We start from the raw sequence: 15,039 nt of genomic DNA, 5'->3' as shown, positions 1-15,039 counted from the left end.
TGAACGAAAAGACATCTTCACTATCATGAATACTAACTATAATCCATCAACTAGAGTGAGAATTGCACATGGTCTTTAGGGATGCAGAAACTGCAAATGAAAGTTACTTGAAGCCTTTGTACTTCAAGCTTTTTTTTTTTGCACCAGAGATGCCGCGCAGTGTCTCTGTAGTGTGCACTGGGCCCAGAATTTGAGACAACATCTCTGACTTTCAGTTTGAAATCATTGTGTCATATGTTGTGTTAGAGTAATTTGGCTGCATGTTACATTTAAAACACCCTTTTGTCTTGTTACGATAACAACTCTGGCCGTAAAAAATGTGAATTTAGGTTTTTCAAAAAGAAAACAACAGTTCTGTTACAATTTTAAATGATGTTCTAAAAATGTTAGTTTTTTTATTTTGAATTTTGTAAATGTAACAAAAAATCTAAAAAACAAACAAAAAAGCAAAACGGTCAAAAAATTTTCATGCACTTTTGAGGAAAAATTACTAGATTTACCAAATTAGGTTAGTACAGTATGATCAAATCAAATATCTGTTTATTTTTTTAAATATTTATTTAAAGATATTTGTATTGCTCTTAATAATAGGTAACCTAGAATCTGTATATTATATTTAATAAATATATCAATATTTTAAGCTATTATTTGTGGGGGGAAAAAGTATTTGTTAATTTAGGGCAAATTGAAATTCTAAAGAGGTATACATACATTTTCTGCTCATTTCTTCTGTGTTTTTTGCAAAGACTATCACCTTTATTGGGATGAGTGGACCAGACTTTATGCCACTTTTTATGGTCACATTTAACTTTGTAAAGAGAAATTCGACAGGCAAAACAGGAAATTTATGCAATCTGGAATTTTGACATGTGGATTTCGCAATGGATACAAGTTTGTTAAACTTTGAACATGCAATGGGCCGTTTTGGAGCTGCTTAGTTTGGAATAGTGACCTCTGACTATCTCTACACCATTGATAATGTGCAGTGGACTTTTGCCTGTGGCAAAAGTTTCACTAATGAGACATGTGCTTAAAGAAGCTTTCTGTCAGTTAGGCCTTAAATCTGAATGTTGCTGGACAGTTGCAGTGTTCCATTAGTAAAAGCTGTTGGACAGACTACAGTAAATATTTGAAGCATCTTTAATGCTGCAATCAATTGCATTCTACATTGTGTATTGATCCATACATACCCACAGGTCATTTATCACCCAAAGTGTGAAGATACCATGTGTAAGTGCTTGGCCTGAACCCCTAATGCATTTCAAATTGGACAAACAACTGGCTTTCACAATCAGGCCTTTGTTTCATTTCCCAGCTGCCCCTGTGCCATTTCTGCCCATATCCTATACAACATGACATGGAGTTTTGACCTTTCAGAGCTCATATGCTGTGAGGTAAATATAAAATCAGTGATGTATAAATAAACTGTGATGCTGACAAATGGTTGTTCCATTAAGGTCACTGCTGCACTTAAAGGGCATTCATTAGCATTTCAATTTCTAATGGCATTGGAAGGTTGCAGCTTTAAAACAAGGACAAGGGCATGTGAATTTCACAATTTACCTAACTTACCCTTACTTTAAGGAGTACTTCATCCAAATATGAAAACTCAGTCATTGTGTACTCACCCTAATGTCATTCATGAGAAAATTTTAAGAATATTGATCACTGGTTTCCATGCATTTACAACAAATGAAACATTTTATTGTGTACACAATCTAGATAATGGGTGAGCACAGATGGCATTTGTTTAAAGGACATGCTGCGCCAGCCGACCAACTACCATTGAGATGAATGAAAATGCAAATGGTTAACAGGTAGCTTCATCAGGTTTTTTTGGCACTTTTTCCCCGGTAGGCCTACTGAATGATACCTTAATTTAGGCTAAATCTGCAACCCCGTTTAATATAACATTTATTTTGTATTATTTATATATATTAAATAATATCTTATTTATGAATAAGCAATAGTTTTTATTATATTATACCTTATTATTTTTTTTGTTAGATGACAATTGCTCAAATTGCGTGATTTGTGAAAAAGTGGACATTTAATCAAAGTTGTTAAAATATCCATGATACCACTAAGGTCTTCAGCTATTTCTATTTATGAATTTCATGCCCTCTGATTTCAGATGTGCATGCTCTCTAAAGTTCTGCCAACACCTGAACAATCATTCTTATTTCCATCTACTGTATCAGTTATGCATATTTTATCCCACTGTTATTGTATCAGTTTGAATGTCAAGCGAATCACATTAATTATTCATTCATATCCAATACATTATTCAACAATACATATCCAAAACTAAATTCCTCATCTTTCAGACACGAAATAATTCAAAGGCAATAGTTGCTTTCATTCAGAACCTGTCATTTCCTTGGGAACCCACAGCCCACATTAGCTTTAGCATGTTAGCTTCACAGATTTCAAGATCTTGTAGCTTAATAGTTTCCCGGTTAGCACTCCCATATGTTAACTGAACACACAAGTAGTACAGACTAGGATTTAAACAAATGATGTTGGCTGATTTTGAAGAAGTACTGTATTGAAGTAATCTAGGCTGAAAATAAACATGGATTTCCCTTACCTTACTCTAACTAGCATGGTACTGTGGTATTTATTTGTAGTTTTACTTGTGGTTACTAACTATACTAGCTGTGCACTTAAATAATGGTTGCTATATGGTTCTTTTTCGTAAGATTATGTATATTATGTATTAGCGATTCTGTTTGAGTCATGATGTTTAGAGAATGGATACTTGAAAATGACAACCACTGCTTTACATGTTTTGGCTAGACAAAAGTTTTTGATAACACTTTATTTCGATAGTCCACTTTAGACATTCTATTAACAGCAAGTAACTTTGCAACTACATGTCAACTAGCAGTTAGTAGAGTATTAGTAGACTGTCTGCTTAATATCTTCTAACACTTTCTTTGTCAACATTCTACTAACCCTAAACCTACCCTAACAGTCTACGCTGAGAGTTAGTAGACATGTAGTTGCAAATTAATGAGAATTAGTTGACATGTAGTTACAAAGTTTCTTATAGTTAGTAGAATGTCTAAAGTGGACTATCGAAATAAAGTGTAACCAAGTTTTTCTGTATGATCCAGAGCTTCCATTGTTGAGTTTATATAGTTTTATTTTCGTTTGGTTTACTTTATCAGTTCATAAGAGATGAGTTGTATCTGGCAGCACTCGCATTCAATTTAGGTCAATTCACTGACCTACTTTATACTGTACGATGATAATTACACATGGCAGTCTTAATGAGACCAGCGTTTCCTGATCATGAAGGGAGCTTGTGTGTGTGTGTTTGTGTGGCGTCGCGCATTCTTGATCTGGTGTGAAATTAATGTTTCTTTTAAAACATCCTCATTAAATGTATAGCCATGGATAAAGCACTGCATGCCAGCTTTGGTTTGCTTAATGCAGGAGACGTAGGATGGTGTAGGGCAGGGGTAGGCGAGTTCGGTCCTAGAGAGCCGCAGTCCTGCAGAGTTCAGCTCCAACCCTAATCAAACACACCTGAACAAGCTAATCAATGTCTTCAGGATTACGAAGGCTATAGGCAGGTGAGGTTTTTTTTTCAGGGTTGGAGCTGAACTCTGCAGGAGCTCTATAGGACCGAACTTGCCTACCCCTGGTGTAGAGGAAAGGATGTGAGTTATCTAACCGTGCTAATTTTCGAGGATGGACGAAAGACCACAGGCAATGATTTAAACTCGTTACGCCTGAATCTGTATTCGACCCAGTCTGTCATATTCGTGTATGGCTGTTGACTGTTCTCAGCTGACAGAGAAATCATTCTCACACCATAATATTTATACATTATTATGACAGTAGTGATGAAGAAACATGAGGCACTTTCCAGGAATAGCATCCCATTCCAGTTTTGCCATTTAAGTCCTAGTTCAGTAGTCCAGTAGTTGACAGTATCCAATAATTAAATATGTCATAGTGTTATAATTTTGGGATAATCTGATGAATTGCAAAAATTATTAAAAAAATTATATTTTTATTTACATTTTTTTATTTAATATTACTTTTTATTTGATTGACTTTAAAAAAAATGACTGTATGTCTGTTTAGTCAATATTGTTGTTAAAAAATTATTAAAATCAGATTGAGTTTTTAAATGTATTCGGACATTATATTGCATTCAACAATAAAGGCATAGCTCAAGTAAAATAAATAGAAAACAGAACATTTGTAATAGTTAATCTGACATTTTTAAAAGAGTTTTTGTGCCTTATTTGTGGAAAGTGCCATTATAAATGTGCAGCCAATTCATTATTTAAGAGACTCAGCAGTTTTAAATGACAAATGTTTATTCAAACACTGATACAGCACAGTTTTTCTTCATCTACCCTGTTTACTGGAGTAAAACAGAACCATGTAACGATAGAAACAAACTGTGTGTATTCTCAAAGGTGACATACATTAACAAAGTTTGATATTATTTTTCTGTCTGGTCGCTGCAACACTAACACGTAACATCACTGTAACAGGTTCGACTGGATTCATTCCTATCCAAACTGAACCTCATGTCACTGTGTCGATGACAGTTACACAGAGTGCTACAGTGTAAAACTTTCCTCAGAAAACACAAACTGCTACCAGCATGCTTAATGAATTTCTAAAATCGTTAGTGCACATTAACGGGTATCTAAACAATCTCTCAACATGTTAGAGATAACATACAGTGTATTCTGGTGTGACTTTATCTATAAAGATTGTCAACAAGTCATTTATATTCAGTATAAATAATCACATATGCAGCTGCTACACAAATGCATAATTTACAAAAAGGAAACCAAAAATAAATGTGAAATATCAAACTACCATGCACTGGCTACAGCTGTGCTGAAAGAGTTTGTGGTTTATAAGAATACAGACTTCTATAGAAATGTTTCAAAACTGAATCTTCCCTTTAAAATACCCTTTGGCACATTCATTTACAGTTTATAAAAAATTACACAGTAAATGATCATGGAATTAAATGTCACTGCTGTAGTTTTTAACAGCTAAGATGACACTAGATTTAATGAGCCACTTCTCGCTCAATGCAAATCTCTTTGTGAACAGTAAAGCCGTTTAAAAAATTTAGTGTGCGGCTACACAAGTGTATACAGTATAAAACATTTAATATGATTGTTTGGCTAAAAAACTGGAGCTCACAGTGGAATAACCACAGTTAGAAAATCAACGTGGAATATCGTTTTGCTACTAATGCAGCTAACCTTTAAATAACTATGACATGAATTCAGAATTATTTGAAGGGAAACAAGTAAAATTAATTCTGTTATGCAAATATACATTTGAGAAAAGAGTGGAAGATAGACATTAGTTGCAATAATAATGTTTGTTTTTTTCACAATAATAGTCTTAAATGGAAGTAATAAATCTCATTAGTATTCATTGCTATCTGTACGTAAAATTTAGGTTTTTTTTATTTTTCTCTTTTGGATAGACACTGATACATACAATATTATGTGTCTAATAAAATATACATGAATGTGCATTTAAGTGCACATTTCTACAGATACAGTACATACAGTATGTAAAGTATTTGTATTGCAAGTAGTAAACGTGAAGTGCATGTCATTTAATGACTATCATTTTGCTACAGAGAATATTCTAAGCACTTATGGTCATAAGAAATTTCAAATGACAGTTTTCAGAAGAGTGCACTGCACTATTTTTTTCTATTTTCTTCTTAACTTTTTGTTTTTAATGTTCTCAGAATTGGACAGCACCAAGTTTAAAAGTTATTGATAGAATACAAAAATAAGAGTTTCAGCTAGCATAGTTATCAGTGTATGAATAAGTGGAAGTATGACTATATGGAAAATCTTTTAAGATATCTGAGATGTTAAATACTTAAATACAGTGTTGCAGTTCAATCTTGGCACGGTCACAGTTCCAGCTTCACAGTGTTTCACTAAAGGTAAGACCATTTCCATATGATATACTGTCATATGTAAACAAAATTCTGACCAAAATCTGGATTTTGTGCTTTTCTTGCTACCATATAATTTTAGGTCAGTGAATAATCTCATGCATAACAGGTGATGCCATTGGAGATGTGTAAAACATAGCATATGTGTCTACACAACACCCAACCTCTTCTGGTTTCTTAATTTTTTTGTTCATGTCAAGATAATTACTGACTACTCTTTGAAAACTGGGGTGGTGGATGTTCCCTTGTAAAAAATATTCCTGGTATTGTCTGGACTGTTTCCTCTTTCAGGGATAAGGATTCTGGTTTTTCTGCGCATGCTCGAATCGCGACTCTCTGGACCAGATACAGTCATTTCCATGGGAGTGACCTGGATGGTGGAAATGGTCTGGTTGGGATGGTGGTCACTACCTGCTGTAGATAATGTAGGGACAGTTGGTACTGCGACGACTTTAGGAGCATTAGAGCCATTCTTCTTTCTGTCCGTAGAACTGTTCCCATCCCTCACGGATTCTGAGCTCTCCGAGTCTCGATTCAAGTCATTGAGCTCAAATGACTGTCTGAAGCTGCTTTGGGACTTCCATGTCCAGGAGCCACTTCCATCCGTGGAGTGCGCATGCACCAGGGGTCGGCCGTTCTCTGGATGGGCTTCCACCCGAATGATGGCTCCAGTGCTGCCTTGAACTCCAGACTCCTCAGTTAGGCTCTTGTAGCGCTGCAGAGGTGCAGTGGAGCTGGTGTGGCTGCTGCTCTCAGAACTGGGAGAGCTCCCCTGCAGGAGACCTTGCTGCTTGGACATTGCAATGACCTGCATGATGCGCGGCTGGCCATTAGAGTTAGTCCTAACCACCGGTACCTCCCCACCCTTCTCCCCAGTCTTCTCTATGCTTTTAAGCCATTTGTCCCGGGCATTACTGGTATTTGGCAAGCCACCCATGTTCTCCTGTGTCTCCTCTGGGATGTGCACCAACTGCGAGGAACCAGGCCGAGACTGCATGGGTATCCGAGCACCGCCAGCAATTCCACTGGGGTTGCTTGGTAGTGTTGTACTTCCAGTGGCCATTTTTAGGTATGGGGTTCCAGGTCCCTGATGTTCACCATTGATTCCTACAGCTGAGGGTTCGGAATTGCAGCGGATGTCCATGCTGTTTGGAGGGGACAGTCCTGGTCCGCCTTCCATGGCATGCAGGGAGTGTTTATGGTTCTCGTTCTTACTCTTCCATTGCATCAGCAGCTGCTTCGATCGACTTGAATCTACAGAGGAGGTGTGGATGGTGGCGTTGCGGAAAGCAGACTCGTCCATGGCAGGCGTATGCACTCTGGGCAAGGTGTTGAATGTCACCATGTTCTGCTTGTGTGGAGGACTGCAGGTGATAACCTCCACATCTCCACTTGGTCTTTTCAGGCTGCTAAGAGATCCAGCCTGGTGGTGTTGGGTGTTGCGATGCAGGATGCCCTCGGAGCAGGAAGATGAGAGACCATCGCTGCCACTGCAGCTCTTGGCAGGTAGGTGGTGACCTTGCTGGCAAAGGTCAGCCATAGTTCGATGAGAATTGCGAATGTGAAGCTGACTTGTCTGTTTCTCCTTGTTCGGTTGGAAGTTTCCTACAGCAAACAAACCCTGGATGGACAAAACACAGTATTTCAATTGTATTTCCTAACATACTTAAAGAGTTAGTGGAATCTGAGAGCTCTCTGACCCTCCCATCGAAAGCAATGCAACTTTAATGTTCCCAGGTCCAGAAATGTAGTAAGGTAAAACAGTCCATGTGACATCAGTTGCTCAACTTAAATTTTGTGAAGCTACGAGAATAATTTTTGTGTGCAAAGAAAACAAAAATAGCAATTTATTTAACAATTCTTCTCCCTCGAGTTACGTCTTCCACCATTTTGGAGAGTACCCAAGAACATAATCGGTGTAATCAGTGTTGTTTACACTTACAGTTAAACGTGTGTATGCGTTGTGATTCTCTCAAATGGCAGAAGACAGTAACTCGGGGGAGAAGAATTGTTGAATAAAGTTGTTATTTCCTTGTTGAAAAAAAGCACATGCTAGTTAGGTATGTTTTGAAGCATGGCTGCTAGTTTGAACTGGTTTAAACTGGTCATGTGCTGGTCCTAAGCTAGTCCTGAGCAACTAGCTCCTGCTCAGGACCAGCTTAGGACCAGCACATGACCAGCTTAAACCAGCTCATGACCAGCTAAGGACCAGCTTAAACCAGCTCAAACCAGCAGCCATGCTTCAAAACATACCTAACCAGCATATGCTGTTTTTTTCAACAGGGTTTTGTTTTCTTTGCGCACAAAACGCATTCTTGTAGCTTCACAAAATTGAAGTTGAGCCACTGATGTCACATGGACTGTTTTACCAATGTCCTTACTACATTTCTGGACCTGGGAACATTGCAGTTGCATTTCTGTCTATGGGAGGGTCAGAGAGCTCTCAAGTTCCATCAAAAATATCTTAATTTGTATTCCGAAGATGAATGAAGGTCTTACGGGTTTGGAACGACATGAGGGTGAGTAATTAACAACAGAATTATCATTTTGGGGTGAACTAACCCTTTAATAATAACGGTGTGGGTAACACAATTTTCTTGAGTGGGACATGTTCCTGGATCAATATTCTTTTTGGTCCTGGAACAACTTTTCTGTCAACTAATCCGATTTTAGGGTTAGACTTAGAGCTTGAGTTTGGAGCATGAAAAAAATTCCAATTCCCTTTTTGGTCCTGGAACAGCTTTTCTGTCAACTAGTCCGATTTTAGGGTTAAGCTTAGGGCTGGAGTTTGGAGCATGAAAAAAATAATTACAATTACCTTTTTGGTCCTGGAACAACTTTTCTGTCAACTAGTTCAATTTTATGGTTAGGGCTTGAGTTTGGAGCATGAAAAAAAAAATTACAATTACCTTTTTGGTCTTGGAACAACTTTTCTGTCAACTAGTTTGATTTTAGGGTTAGACTTAAAGCTTGAGTTTGGAGCATAAAAAAAATTCCAATTCCCTTTTTGGTCCTGGAACAACTTTTCTGTCAACTAGTCCGATTTTAGGGTTCGGCTTAAGGCTTAAGTTTAGAGCATGAAAAAAATGTCTGATTCCCTCTGATTTTAGGGCAGTGTTAGAGCTTGGCTTACGATTGTTTGATGGGAATGTTGTTCCAGAACCAACAAAAGTCTGATCCAGGAACATGTCCTAGTTAACTAAATCATGGTGTCCATGTTTTATGTTTTAGACATGCAAGTAAACTGCATTTCCAAGACACTTTGTCTTGTGAAATTTCTTTAAAATGCTATTAAATATATGACAATCTGCTTATATTCATCTCACTAGATAAACAGCGATGCCCCCTCCTAGCAGGAAGCCCAGGTAAACATCAATGGCGTGGTTCTTGTGCTGAATAATGCGGGTTAGGCCACATATGATGGCAGAGATGATGAAGGAGAACACCAGAAGAGGCTTCAGCAGTTTGGATGAGTCTGTTAGCGTGCTGTTGAAATACATCTGCACAAGGAAAAGACGATCAAGATCACAGATGTTCTGTGATGTTTCCAAGTCAAAGCAGAATCAGGTAGGGAGCCAGAACCATAACATTTGCACTGCAAAAAAATTCATACACACTTTGATAATTATAAGAATCTTCAAACCAAATTAATTAACCACATGATTCAGCTGATTGAGTGTATCATTATCGCTACACCACTGAAGCACATTTTGTGATTTGGTAAACCCCAGAGTCGTGAGATGGTTGGTACGGTTCCCAGAGACATGAGTCACCACCCACTGACTCAAGATTATTAGACATACTGTACATAAGATGACAATGTGTAAGGTCATTTCAATAGCTTAAACTGTGCTCTTTTATCAGGCATATTCATAGGCGCTTTAAGAAAAATCACATTGAGTATATCAGCTCATTATAAATAACAGATTCTTTGTTTTATATAATGAATCAAATGACCTTGAGCTTGAGAAAGGAGCTATATAGACTGAAAACCACACTTGAGATCAAGTTTTTTTGATCTCTGGGTTTGACATCAAAACTTAAACAGTCATACATTAAATAATCTGCCACCTACCAGTAAAGGTGTTTACACTTTACACATTTTTAGCTCTTTATGTATAAGTGGTATAAGATTGGTGCATGTAAACACACATTCTTATGATGTCTAGAATACCCAATTTATAAATCCTTATGCAAATCTAAATGCCTTTACTGGCATTCTGTTAGCTTATATAATGTGCACATAGTTCATGACAAGAAGAAAAAAGAGAAAAATGTATTCCTACCCTCAAATGGATAATTACACACAAACACACAAAAACACACACACACTCTGCGGCTCAAATGGGCCAACACTCCATTTCGCTACTTTGACAAGCTCCACTAAACTGCATGAAGGCATCTGGATGTTGCCGCACAAATTACAGTGGAGAGCTGTTGTCCTTTTATCCACACATCAGGGTCAGTTTTGCACAGAAGGTGACACAAGTGCAGCTCCAATTTTTATCAGTCTCTAACAACACAGTGAATTGAAAGTGCCTGAATGCTTCTGAATGACTGACTTTAACTCACCGAGACATACACGGCAGCAAAGGAAGCCAGCGTTGCATGCTGTGATGGGAAGGATTTTCTGAAATAAATGAAAGCAATTGCGATCAACTCTGTCATCAAATGAAAAAGAATACAGCAGACGCATTTGAAATACATCACCTCAGCACCTCTCTTCTAGATGCATATTGTCATATTGAGTTTATATGCGGTTGCTGGAGAGTGTTAGGGGTGGTTTCTAATGTGTTGCTGTATGGTTGGTATAGGGTGGTTTTTAGTGCGTTTCTATGTGGTTGCTAGGGTGTTAAAGGTGGTTTTTAGTGTATCTTTGCAGTTTCTAGGGTTGAAATGCGTGGTTTGTAGTGCACTGCTACTCTAGATCATAGATATGACTTATAGGGTTAGTCAACCCAAAAATGAAAATTAGCCCACAAATTACTCACCCTCAAGTCATCCTAGGTGTATATGACTTTCTTCTTTCAGACGAATCCAGTCGGAGTTATATTAAAAATTGTCTTTGATCTTTCAAGCTGTTTAATGGCACTCACTGGGTGTTGCATGCATCAGTCCAAAAGAAGTTAAATAAAAAGCACCCATCCATAAAAAAAGTGTCTCACACGGCTCCAGGGGGTGAACAAAGGCCTCCTGTAGCGAATCGATGTGTTTTTGTAAGAAAAATATCCATATTCAAAACGTAATAATCACTTTAATAGTACACGGAAGCAGCTCCGGGCGGATGACGTATGGAGGTCGGCTTTGCGCATGCGCCGCTCAGAAGTGACGAACGCGGAATCGCAGGGGAGAGATCAAAACAAAACACTGGTCACTTATTAGAAGTACAAAATGAGGATTTGTAAAGAAGAATGTCGGAGGATTTCGATATAAGCCAAGATGAGACTGGTTTTCCTTTGCTAAAGTAAGGAAACTTTGCTTCCGTTAACAAACGTTGGTTTTCACGAGACTCACCGGCGCATGCGCAATGCTGAACTCAAACATCATCCGCCCGGAGCTGCTTCCGTGTTGGACTGTTGGCGCAAGCTACATTAAAGTGATTATTACATTTTGAATATGGATATTTTTCTTACAAAAACACATCTACAACACGTCCAACTCAGTCTGACAGCGAGTTCCCGAATCATCACAACAGAGAATCTCTCCAGACAGAGCTGGAGTTATAAACAGAGTAAACGGTATTTGTGTCAGTGTACTGTACTGTATACTCAGAAATTCATAAGCCACTTCAGTACTTCATTATTTAGTGAATCTACACTAGTGAAGAGATGGTCCACAGCCTCATCTGTTCCCTTGAAAACCAACCTTGTTAAAAAGTACATCAAAAGCTATTCCTTTAATCTACAGCCTCTATTCTTAGGCTGCACTGGGGCTTGGCTCTGATCCATGCAGGCTCTTGTGCCTGTTTCGTTCGTATGAAATCCCTGAGTATCAGGAGTTCACACTTGAGTAATATTTCAAGACTTTTTTTATCAACTTGTCTGTATAAGCGGGGGTTAAGATAATCTATGTTTCACATGACTGTGGCACTGTTAATCCAACAGGGATCTAGGTCCCGGTTCGCCATGAATCAGAGCCGTACCTGCCGGCGTTGATGACAGCGGCGTCAGATCCTGAGCAGATGTCCTCCAGGATGAAGAAACTTTCGTCACAGGAGGAATTGAGGTGAGTGTAGTTGGGCTTGCAGACAGTCAGGAAGTAGGGGGCGGGGTAACCTGTCGACAACTGGATGATGTCGGTAATCAAAGCCGTGGCACATAAGCCAAACACATGAACGCCTGAAAGGAAAAAAGACACTGAATGTGAAGCACTGATATTTATTCAAGTTGATAAACAATATGTTGGCTGATATGACCAACACTATTCTCATGGCCAATTTGTATGTATTTTACGTGGTGGCTAATTTGTACGAATTCGTATGACCTCACTTATACGATTTTGTACGATTTCTGTGACGGTTAAGTTTTGGGCCGGGGTTAGGTCTGCTCCTTCCTACGAATTTGCCACCTCATAAAATATTATTTTTATAAATATATTTTTTCTTTTTTATTATAAAAAAGATTTTTCACAAATTGTATGAATTCGTGAGTGAGGTTGTACGAACTCATATGAATTAGCCACCTTGTCAAAAATGTATGAATTGCCGTGCGATCGGGTTGATATTAAATATCAATCTGTGTTTTGCGTGAAAACTTTAAAAGTGAAAAACGAACAGTCAAACCATAATGTATTCAGACACCTTCAACCTTTCTCACATTATCACAGTTTATTTGCTATAGTTTAGAAAATGGGGTAACACTTTACAATAAGGTTCCATTAGTTAATGTTAGTTAATGTATTAAATAACATGAACAAACAATGAACAATACATTTATTACAGTATTTATTAATCTTTGTTAATGTTAGTTATTGAAAATACAGTTGTTCATTGTTAGTTCATGTTAATTCACAGTGCATTAACTGATGTGAACAAGCACAACTTTTGATTTTAATAATGCATTAATAAATGTTGAAATGAACATGAACTAAGATTAATAAATGCTGTAGAAGTATTGTTCATGCTTAGTTCATGTTAACTAAAGTAGTTAACTAATGTTAACTAATGAACCTTATTGTAAAGTGTAACCGAAAATGGTAATAACATATGACTTAAACTGTGTCAGAACAACTTCACCTTGATAATGTCAGATAACTTTGATAGAAAGGTATGTAATAGATTAGGTTGAATAGCTGTCAGTCTGTGGTGTAAAAAGGTCGCATTAGCAATTAAAGAAAAACACTTAAGCAAAACATGGTCAGGTCAAATTGTAAATAATTTTTGGTCCCAAATATTTATCAATTTTACTGGTAGTCATTTCAAAGAATTCTGGTCAAAAAAATTCTACATTCCACGTGGGCCCTAATCACAGGTAACGGAATAAAGGCTAATCAGGAGTGAACGACAGATATCAACAAGAAATGTGACCTACCCACAAACCTGACACCTCGCCGGACGAAAGAGTTAAAGTTGCAGCCCGCGGCGTTGATATCGGCTTCAGCTCCTCCTCTGCACTGCGCTCGGGACAGACAGCAGAACAGAATCCCCTCTCCGATCATGATCTGTGGACATGCAACACACCAGGTCAGAGGTGGAAGTGGATCAAATGTTCAGGATATCTCTCCTCTCAGATTGCACTCAACGGTCTCATACTAACTCTTCAGGAGGTTCTTTTTACCTTGACACCAAACACAGAAACTCTGAAGTGAAGCTACAGATGCCTTTAAACAGAACCGCCATAATGTCCTTGTCTACTTGTAAATGCACAGTTTTGATGAGCCATAATGCAATCAGCTCTCACTTGGGCTGAGAGAGCGGTCGTTTTGATCATCGCACACTTATGTATTAATGCCCATCTTAAGCAGGGCTGTCAGTGTGCATCAAAGACACATCCATCCTTAATCTGCTCCAGATCTGTCCCCGGCGTTTCAACTCCCTGTCTTCTGAAAATCATGCACCCACTGACTTCTGCACAAACAGAAGAGCTGTGAAGTGCGGCTTTCATGGAGATGAATAATTTCAGCTCAACTGGTCATAAAACCTTGTTTGGGTCCTTGGTCCCTTCACTCCTTCACCACATTGTAGGAGAATGGCATAGTTAGCTCTGGGCATTTTTTAATTAAAAAAGATTTGAATACTTAATATATAAACCCATTATAAATAATATCTATATTATATAGTCATTATATATTTTTAAATAATTGTTAAATATTATAAATATTATATATAATATAGTAATATATAATACTATTCATTGTTATATTAAAAAAAAAATATATATATAGAAATAAACATCTAAAATATTTATTACAAAATATATAAAATATGTATTATATAATTGAATTACTATATATAATTTATTTTTGTATTTTATATATATGCAAATTGATTAATAAATTAATTAAAATTGATAAGTAAATATTAAATATCATTATTATAGTAAATATAAATAAATTATATACAGTGGGTACGGAAAGTATTCAGACCCCCTTAAATTTTTCACTCTTTGTTATATTGCAGCCATTTGCTAAAATCATTTAAGTTCTGGTATGGGCAGGCGTATGTTATGGACAACGAACACAGGTGCATCATTTTATTGATGGCATTTTGAATGCACAGAGATACCGTGACAAGATCCTGAGGACCATTGTTGTGCCATTCTTCCACGACCATCACCTCATGTTGCAGCATGATAATGCATGGCTCCATGTTGCAAGGATCTGTACACAATTCCTGGAAGCTGAAAACATCCCAGTTACGCACATACTTTATATATTACTATATGAAATAATTTAAATATAATTAATATAATTACTGTTTTAAATAATTAAATAATTTGCAATAAATACATATTAAATATAATTATTATATTAAATAATACAAACAAATATTTAATATAAATCAATAAATTAATTACTGTATTATTATAATTATAATTCTTTAATATATATATATATATATATATATACTGTAT

At 37.1% G+C, this 15,039-nt stretch overlaps 1 protein-coding gene across 2 annotated transcripts in view; it reads right to left on the bottom strand.

Annotated features, from left to right (window-relative positions):
• Positions 1-4,406: 4,406 nt before the first annotated feature.
• The window catches only part of LOC107548904 (phospholipid phosphatase-related protein type 4-like), a 30,050-nt gene continuing 19,417 nt past the window's right edge, over positions 4,407-15,039 (bottom strand). For both annotated transcript variants that reach the window (XM_016229767.1, XM_016229768.1), the window contains exons 3-7: positions 13,498-13,627; positions 12,111-12,306; positions 10,541-10,598; positions 9,295-9,468; positions 4,407-7,589 (exon numbers count right to left, since the gene is read on the bottom strand). In XM_016229767.1, the coding sequence (XP_016085253.1) occupies positions 6,180-7,589; positions 9,295-9,468; positions 10,541-10,598; positions 12,111-12,306; positions 13,498-13,627 (1,968 nt within the window). In that variant the 3' untranslated portion in view covers positions 4,407-6,179. The remainder of the gene's footprint in view (positions 7,590-9,294; positions 9,469-10,540; positions 10,599-12,110; positions 12,307-13,497; positions 13,628-15,039) is intronic.

This window comes from Sinocyclocheilus grahami, unplaced genomic scaffold, assembly GCF_001515645.1.
Source record: "Sinocyclocheilus grahami isolate Dianchi unplaced genomic scaffold, SAMN03320097.WGS_v1.1 scaffold357.1, whole genome shotgun sequence".
Classification (NCBI taxonomy): Eukaryota; Metazoa; Chordata; class Actinopteri; order Cypriniformes; family Cyprinidae; genus Sinocyclocheilus; species Sinocyclocheilus grahami.
Note: the sequence above shows the minus strand (reverse complement) of the source record. Positions and strands in the feature narration are given on the sequence as shown.